Source organism: Tupaia chinensis, unplaced genomic scaffold, assembly GCF_000334495.1.
Source record: "Tupaia chinensis unplaced genomic scaffold, TupChi_1.0 Scaffold000532_1, whole genome shotgun sequence".
Lineage (NCBI taxonomy): Eukaryota > Metazoa > Chordata > Mammalia > Scandentia > Tupaiidae > Tupaia > Tupaia belangeri.
In genome coordinates, this window is record NW_006160045.1 from 8851689 (window position 1) to 8861436 (window position 9748).

The following is a 9748-nucleotide window of genomic DNA, read 5'->3' on the forward strand; positions in this document are numbered from 1 at the left end:
TCCTAATTAAAAAACTGACGATTAAAAATCCTCAGATGCTTTTGTAGGATTTTGTAGAATTTGACAGGATTGGGACTTAAATATTGTGGTGGAGTTATTCTGTAGACAAACATCTCATAAAGTGAGACGATCCTTGAGGAACGCTCATATTTTGTTCTCAGTTATCTATGTGAAAATCCATAGTTCAGAAGTAACTAAAGTATACTGTTATCCTATGCATCTGTTTTTCAGAATACTCATCAAGCCTAGTTGAGAGCATGAATTAAATAGCATACAGAGGGAGTATCTATAGTCGTGAGTGGGGAGTTCTATAATTAGACTCTTTGGCCGTATTCTTTGCTAAAATTATTTTCATGCCATTCATGATCAAAATGTAAGTTGTCAGCCAGTCTCCATAAAATACTTATAGTGCAGTTCTGAAATAGTTTTTTCTGCTCTTTTTCAGGTGGTTTATGTTATTCTCAGTAAAACACTTACTTATAAAATTTACTGGTGTATAAAGATAAAAATAGCATTTAATAATTAGGTTTTCCACAATAAATCTTCTCAATTATCTCGCCATTTTAACATGTAGTGCCCCTTGGGAAAATGCTGTTCATCAACTTTTTTTTTTCTTTTTAAAAAAGTGGTGATTACTTCTTTCCTTCAGTATGAAAAGTTCCCCCCTTTAGTAATTATCATGGTGGTGGTGATGGTGGTGGTGGTGATGGATTGCATGTTAGCATGAATTAAATTTTTAAAAAGTTGCATGTTTCAACAGTTACATATTATATAACAATAATAATTTTTGCATTGTTTAGTAAATGTGGATATAACACACTGCTCCATTAAGTAACAGGCTGTAGTTTTTCATGTGAATTTCAAAAATTTTAATTTGAAAAAGCAGCTGTCTAGTTGTACCCCTTAAATGTGAAAGGTAAAGGCAGAGTAATTAATCGTTTAGTTCTAGAGAACAGGTCTAGCATTAGTCTATGAATTGCAGTTAAGAATGTTTGCTCGACCTAACTCTACGCAGAGCCCCATGACTTACATATTATGCGTCTCAGTGCATCTTAAGTGATTTACAGAATTAAGCAGTCTTTTCAGTAGAAGTATGACAGCGTAGCCTCCTAAGAGGAAAGGACGGGTGTGACAAATCTTATCACCTGCCGTGCCTACCTCAGTGCTTAGTGAATGAAGTTTCCTGAAAAGTTACTGTTTTTCCTTTCTTCATATAAACATAGCAGCAGATACTTACTAAAGTAAAATGGATTGCCTTGCTTTATAACAGTCTTTTAAGCAGTACTGTGTTTTGATTTTAAAGGAGATTAACTCAGTATTTTATCTTCATGAACAGTGTCTATGGGTTGGAATTATTATGTCTTATAAGATTTATAAAATTATATCTTTGAAAATTGGTACTCTGCAAAATAGAATATGTGATGCAGATATTGGTTTCAGATTGCACTAATTTTTGGCCCTTAAAGAATGGCCACTTATTAGAATAAAGCAGAACTTAAGCGAGTACCCAGTTAAAACTTTTTAAGTTTTCTACTGAGGATTTTCTCTTATTGCCAGAATTGCAGGGAAAGCCATGGCTGATTTATTTGGTGTTGAAACTTGCTTAAAATATACTTAATCCCTAAGACATATTTCTTCATGTAAAATTTTTAATAGTAACTCAACTTTTATTTTTTCCCCCAAATTTGGCAGATTGCATGTGCAATCCAGAGAGTGGGAGAGGGAGAAAGAACCCCACAGTGGGGCACGGTCACACTGCAGTCCCTTCTCCATTTCTCCTTCCTTTGGGATTTGGGGAACATACACACCTGACCAATGTGATTTTCAGGCCATCAAGGCTAGGATTTGAACCTCATTTGGCCATGTGGGCTATAATAATTGACCCTTTTGTCTGGCATTTCCTTTTTGAAAACAATTTTATGAAGTATAGTTATCCTGAAATACACCATTTAGATGATGTCTCCTTAAAAACTCCATGGGGTAGACCAGCAGATGGTGGGGACCACGGTTTGAGTCCCAACCCGGTGACTTAAAACTCATGCTGGGTGTATGTGCGTGCATGCCCCAAATCCCAAGCGAAGAATGAAGAAGAGATTGTGGTGTTGCCATCCTTCCTGGTGGGTGATTTCTCGCTTTCTGTCTCTCTGGCAAGTGCATGTGCCCTGTAGTAAAAATCTCTCTTAAAAAATTTTTTTTTAATACTTCATGGGGAAATAGTCACATAGTCAGTTGGATATGAATATATTTCTAACCTAATAGTAATTTTGTCAAATTCTAGTTTATTTTGATGGTTGAAATGGAATAAAATGGGGGCCAGCAAGTGGTGGGATGATTAAGCTCGATTCCCGCATGACAGACTATGGTTCAAGTCCCAGACCCAGCAGTTTGAAAATCACAACAAATAAATAGATAAGTAAATTCAGAAAAATAAAAAAAAAAAAGAAATAAAATGTATACAAAAAATATGCCTGTTGTTTCCTTCCTACAAACCAAGGCTTAGAATTTGTAAACTGATTTATGTTATATAAACTAGTTAGTTATTTTTTTTTTCTTCCATTGGTGTGTCAGGTATTTAGTAGACAATGTAAAATTCCAAAAGGAGAAAACAGGATTGTGTTATTTGGGCCTGGGTCGTTTCAGCTGGCCTCTTCCTCACTGTATCGGTCAACATGCCACATGTTACCTGCCTCACACCCAGAGAATGCTATCTTCTGCTCTCCTGGAGACGTCTTGCCACCACATCACCCTTTTCTGGCTTCTTTATAAACAACTGAAGATACTGAGAAAAGTGAAAAATATGTTCTGTTTTATGTTCTAATCAACTCTACAATTTTGACAATTAACTGTTTAACAAAATGAATTTTTAATTGAAGGATTAAATCTGGTGTTGGTTTGGTAAATTTGCAATTATTTGGAAATCATTAAGCATCATAAAGTTTACCTATATTGGAAATTTCATTTCTACAGACCAAAATCTGCACCCTCATCACAGCCCAGTGCCAATGGAGTTCAGACAGAAGGACTCGACTATGATAGGCTGAAACAGGTGGGTGCTTGGCGGCAGCTTTCCTTTACTTGTATGTGTATGCTCAGTAGATTTGGCATGGATTGTGATGTGTTTAAAGAGAACGCTCATTAGAACATTTTCATTACTCAAATTGTAAACAGAATTTGACTAGGTTCTACGTGTATTTGATATGGATTGTGATGTGTTTAAAGAGAATGTTCATTAGAATATTTTTATTACTCAAATTGTAAACAAAATTGGACTAGGTTCTACATACTGCTTCCTTCAAATCCTCATTTCTGGTTCAGTGAATTTGTGTAATGTACCAGAGTGGTAGGGGGTGGTTCCCTGGTTCAGAACTGTGGTATAAAACTTAAACGTGTAAGTGCATGGTCCACACTCACAAAGGTACCTTTTGGTAAAGCCGAACCGAACAAATCTGATTTTGGCAAGAATGTGAGGAAATAGGCACTCTTGTGTACTTCTGTTTTTTAGAAAACAGTTTGATGAAACAAATCAAAAGCTGTAAAAATGCATGTCTTGCCTTTGAACCTAGTGACTTCACTTCTAGGAACTTATCCAAAGAAATACTATAGAAGTGCACGAATGTAGGTTGGGCAGTGGAGGTTCTGCAGCCATCAGGGAGCCATAGCTTAGAATACTTAGTAGTATTGAATTATGAACACTTGCCCACGTTAGATGAAATAGGTAACAAAACAGATGTGTACCATTCTCAATTTTATCAAAACAATTTTAGGTACAGTTGATTTTATGAATGATTTAAAGATTGATTTGAAAAGTGCTATCTGTTAGTCCATATAATAACTTCTGTGCCTTAGTTTCTTTATTGGTAAAATGAAGGCACTAAACTAATTCATAGTTTTCTACCTTATTTTAAACATAGAAAGCTTTCTTATTAAAAAGAAAAAAGAACCTTAACAGCAATTTAATTTTTCCTGAGGTATACAATATTAAACAAAGTTACATAATTTAACCCTTCTAAAACATAGCTGTTAAAAATTAACATTGTAAAACTTTGTCGTAGCCCTTTTAGCTTTGAACCCACAGCTCTGGAGGGAGGGTCCGAGCATCACCGATCACTAGGAGTACGGTGCTGGCCGTGCACATTTTAACCTTTTCTAGCAGCAGTGTTAAAAAAGGAATGTGCAAAGAGACGGTCAAAAATCAATGTTTTATTTCATGTAATATTCGTAGAATAATATTTCAGTGTTTAAAAATTACTCATGGGTTATTACCCATTGTTTTCTTCATGCTAAATCTTGGATTTCTTGAAATTTGGTTTGGCAGCTGTGGTGATTGGTATAAATTCCCGTGCATCAAGCCAGACGACAAGTTTGCCAAGGATAGTCCAGTGTACTGTAACGTCTTCCTCCTGGAAACTTACTTAGGCATCACCTCTTCGGCTGCTGTCAGAGGACTAGATGAAAAGCAGAGCTATTACCTTTTCTAGAAGCTATCTGAATCATACCTTTCACTGGATGACAGTCATTATTTAAGTTTCAAAAGCATTCTATTTTATATCTTACTAGGGTAGAATAAGGAAAGCTTGGAAAGGGAAGAATATTAAAACAGTTGACCAAGGCCAGTCTTATAAAGAAAGAATTGTGATTCTGGAGACCACACGTCATATTTCATAACATTCTTAAAATTTATGTGAATTAGAATCTCTTTAGCAGTAATTTTTTTTTTCTATATGTTTTTCTCTGCTACTTTAGGATATTTTAGAAGAAATGAGAAAAGAATTAACAAAGCTAAAAGAAGAGCTTATTGATGGTAAGTGAGCAAATTTACTAACATTTAAGAATAGCCATTCAGACTCACATCTGCGCGCAGAGGGCTGGCAGGTGGTGTGGAGGTTGCGGCTCTGGGTCCTATTATGGCCAGCTCTCCTCAGTTCAAGTCCTGGACCTGATGACTTGAGAATCATGCTGGATGTGTGTGTGCGTGTGTTTGTGTACACGCGCACATGAGTACACCCAGAATCCTGAGAGGAGAGTGGAGGAGAAGGAATTGCAGTGGGGCCATCCCCTCTGGGGAGTAGTTTCTTGCTGTCCCTTTCTCTGTTTTGTCTCTGGCAAGCACACAAACCCTATAGTAAAATCTTTTACAAAATTAATTAATGTGGGGACCAGCAGTTAGCGTAATGGCTATGTCACTGGACTCCCATGTAGTCGACCGTGGTTCGCATCCCAGACCCAGTGGCTTAAAACTCACACTGGGTACGTGTGTGCCCAAGATCCCAAGAGGAGAATGGAGGAGAAGGGGTTGCAGCGTGGCCATCCCCCTGGGGGGTGATTTCTCGCTTTCTCTCTGTCGCTGTCTGTCTGGTAAGTGCACGCGCCCTATAGCAAAAAAAACCTCTCCAAAAAAAATAATAAATTAAATAATTACTTAATTATTTGAAAAATAGCTATTTTTGAGGTTGACTGTGGTTTGAGTCCTGGCCCCAACACTTAAAAGACACACTGGGTACAAGTATGTGTGTGCACCCAAAATCCTGACAGGAGGGAGAAAAGGAAGAGAAGGGATTGTGACCTTAACACACTGTATTGGGCCTACTTTCTCCCTCTCTCTCTCCCTCTCTCACTCACTCTGGTGTGTGTATATGTATATGCCCTCTGGCAACTAAAAAAAAAGAGAGTTGCTATTTTTAAAAAAATTAATATTAAAAAATGTCCAGTTTATGTTCACTTAAAGTAAGGGCTTACTTTCTCATAATATGATCCATAGTATTAGTATCTTTGTAATATTAAATAACCTGTGCAATGAAGGATTCAAAGTCAATAAACTATCCTCATTAGTGTGAGTTTTAACACAATTTTCAAGATTTCTTAAGAATGAAGTCACCGTTTATTTCACTTCATAATTATGCTTACTTTCAAAACTTGATTCTTTTCCATCCAGCAATCAGGCAGGAACTGAGCAAGTCAAATACTGCATAGAGAAAAAAATAAGGAAAAATAGGACTTTAATCTGGAGAAAAAAAAGTTCCTGCAAACAACAACTATTAACAACAAACCCCTACATTTTGAGAGCTGTAAGAAGAAAATGGAGACAAACATTTGTCAGAAGGAGGGAAAAACCGACCTACTCTGAAGGCCTACAGACATAACTCTGGTGATAAGCTGTTTCCCTCCCAGTTTGCTGCTTTTTTCTGACCTTTAAAATCGGATGGAAGAGAGTTGTGTGAGAGTTCCTGTAACAGTTATGCAGAGAATACTAAACCCATCAGGCAAGATTGTGCATTGAAATATTTTCATGTCAAGATAAAATCGCACATTTTCCACAATCCATTGCTAAATAAAGAGGAGAAAGGCTTAAGTTTTTTTTTTTCAGAGATTGCTGATGAAGAATAAGCAAGTTATGCTATTGTATTGTAAATGTTTCTCTCAGGTTTGTCTTCCTATCATATTTGATATTCCATGAATAACTGAGATCAGCCCTGTGTAGGTCAAGATTATAAAATGCAGAACAACTGAAATTGTATTTGCTTTCAAAGGGTGATATTTATAAGAAAGTGTCCTAAAAATGATTTGTCCAGCTTGAGGAATTTTAGAATGATAGGAAGTCTCTCAAGTTAGCCTTCATGCAATTTTGTAGATTACAACAAAATTCATCCAGAATTTAAAGATTTAGATGCCTTCCTAAATTGTTACAATGCTTTACCAAATCTATGACTTCTACATAACTCAAACCAGTGGTCAAATGTAAAACAATATATTGTAGATTTACTTGTAGGTTTTCAACCTTTTTTAGATTTATGCATGTGGACATTTTTATAATGTAATTACAGTCACCACGAAGTTAGCTTTTTTAATTGCAGACCGTAATGCATGCCATGCCAATACGTAGTGGCCTTTTCAAGGCCTAGTCCCAGGGAATACATTTTGTAGAGTAAAGGGGAGTGGGAGGAAGGGAAGGAATAATTTTTTATTTACAGTTAATTTCTGCACTATCTTTTTCTCACTTACGTGCATGAAAATAATGAGAAATATTTTGTGACTTTAATTGGTAAATATGTTAACAAAACCAAGTACTTAGCCTTTACATCATGTCTTCGGCTATTTGTATTTTAACTTCAGTAATTTCCATGGTCTGAAACATGACTCTGAGCTTCACAGGAGTCACCTCTTACTGTGGGACTCAGAAGTTCGATCACTGAATCTGGCAGTTATTATCACTTAGGTGCCCCTGCACTCACACAGGTGTTCAGGTATGTGTTCCTGACAATGAAGCTGCTTTTGAATTTTGTTATGTTGAAATAAGTCACAATGATGGCAGCAAGTAAGGTCACAGAAATCCTTAGATAAAGGGAAACCAATGAAGAGTTCTGCAGTTTTCTGTTAATAAAATGAGACTTATGTGGTGGGAAGAAGGAATTAGATACTCTACCTACCACTGTGTGTGTGTGTGTGTGTGTGTGTGTGTGTGTATGCGTGTGCGTGTGTGTGTGTGTGCTGTGCGTATGTAATCTACTCCCTTTTCTTTTTGAAACTGATAAAGATTCAAAAAGGGAGAAATCCTCTATGTTGCAGTGATAACTTTTTGGAAAATTTAGGAAATCAAAAATATCTCCAGGCTCTCCATCTTGATTTATGCTTGAGTTGTTATGTGCCATATTTGATTTTCAGAAGTTTTACTAAGATTTTGAAGAAATAATCCACTTTCATCTGCTTTCTAAATTTCGTACATCTCAGTTCATAAAGTAAAGCTTGTTGATAGCATAGTTTTTTAAATGCTGCAGGTTTGCCGTCATTACCACTACAGAGAAGTTTGAATGAGGGAATATTTTTTTTTCCTTGTTAATATAGTTCCTGTTTCTGTAGAAACTTCATTTTTAGATTTAATTGTGGTGGATGAGCTACCATAATTTGACTACACAGTTTTTCTTTCTATTTAGTATTCATTGTCACACTATAGTCATAAAGGCATTAAAGAAGCAACAAGCTTATAAAGTGCTATTTTTGAAAAGAAATAGGTGGCATTTTCATCTTTATTATTGTACCTTTGGTTACCCAAACACTTTGGCAATATAAACATTTATGTCCTCTATAAATCTGGTCAGAAATCACGTTTGATTTTGTTGGGTAAGTTAAACAGTCTATAGCAGGTAGAGTACTGGGTACAAGTGGTCCAAAGTAAGATAGAAGACTAAAATGAAATGCTAAATCTTAAAAGAAACTGGTTTATGCACTAAACGTTTTGTGCCTTGGTCTAATATTAATATAACGTCTGTATAGAATGGAAAAAACAAACCAGTGTTGAACCATGCTATACTTTCCATCATGTTGCATTATCTCAGATTTGCTAAATGTGTTTTTTCCAAGAAGTTTGATTGAAGTATCGTATACATTTGCTGTCATACATGACCGCGATGTCATTGTTAGAGATTTCAGTAATCCAAATGGCAAACAGAAGCTTAAGTTATTTTCCTTATCAAAAACTCTGTTCTTGGAACCACATTCTTACAATGGTTTTTGTGCTCTTGTACATTGGGTGTCTTAAGCTGGGTACAGTTTAGGGGGTCCTTTCTCATTACGGAAGGTACTGCTTTCCTCAACACTGTGATCTGACCTGTGACGCGTCTGTACTATACACTATGTAAATGGCTGACAAGTCCATTGCGAACAAACTGAATGTACAAATCTTAGCGCTGGTGCTGAAATCTCTCCAGAATAGTCATGATTTCAAAGTTTGTTTGAATTTGCAAAGCATCAAGTGTCAATCAAAACCGAAGCTGAAACTAATGAATGTTGAATTTTCATGCTTTAGGTGTGCTGCTTTTTTAGGTTCTTCAGTTCTCTGCTGTTTTTACCGTAATTGTCTCATTTAAATTTCCTACACGCTAACTTCGTTTGTGCGATTGAAATAAAATTGCAGTATATACATGTTGCTTGTTTGTGACACTTAGATAATCTTCTGAAATAATGTGTTACTTCTAAAATAAGTTACATGGGATGTGAAGAACACCTTTTAAAGTCTAAGACTTCAAGTTTACAGATCACATCACTTTTTTAAAGATTTCATGAATTCATGAATACTAAGTATTGTATACAAGGGACTATGTGATAATGCGTGTACTTCTTGTTTGAAATAACTGTTGGGTGTTCCCTATTTGTTCTTATTTTCTGTGGGCCTAGCTTGACACAGTGTCTTACTCTAAAAAGTCAGGATGATGGTAAATGCTTAATTTTACTCCATTTTCTATCATATGGTCAGATACCTAAACTCATTTATGCAGCTAAAATTTCCTTTATATGGAAAGGACATTGTTTGGTAAAGGATCTTATCAAGTAATGAATTTTAAATAGAGTAAAATCTGTTTCTGTAGTGTTTATACATCATTATGCTGATTTCGTAAAACCTATTCTACCTATAAACAGTACTTTTTATCTATTATAGGTAAATTTTGAGCTCCATTTAAAATTTTTAATGTCTTCATTAGAAATGCAGGAGTCCTTGTGGGTTTTTTTTTTCTTTCTTTCTTTTACCAGATCCCAGGTTTTTTTTTTTTTTTTTTCTCTTTCAATGGAAAGGGACATTATCTTCAATTATCTCTCTATTTCTCAGGGACTACGTGTTCCTCTCATTCATTAACATTTGCAACCATTACGGAGCGCACAGTTTTAAAATACCAGATTTCTCTCTCTACCCTGTCTCAGGTTCTGCTTCTTTTTATATATAAATCAGAATGTTTGTCTACAAACTGAAAGTAATTTT

The 9748-nt window shown here is 35.7% G+C and overlaps 1 protein-coding gene across 5 annotated transcripts in view; it reads left to right on the top strand.

Moving 5' to 3' along the window:
- ENAH (ENAH actin regulator) overlaps positions 1–6349 on the top strand; it is a gene marked incomplete at its 5' end in the record, with an annotated part of 71175 nt that extends 64826 nt beyond the window's left edge. For all 5 annotated transcript variants that reach the window (XM_014591120.2, XM_014591121.2, XM_014591122.2 and 2 more), the window contains 3 exon segments: positions 2968–3046; positions 4744–4801; positions 5933–6349. In XM_014591120.2, the coding sequence (XP_014446606.1) occupies positions 2968–3046; positions 4744–4801; positions 5933–5970 (175 nt within the window).
- Between the last annotated feature and the right edge of the window lie 3399 nt (positions 6350–9748).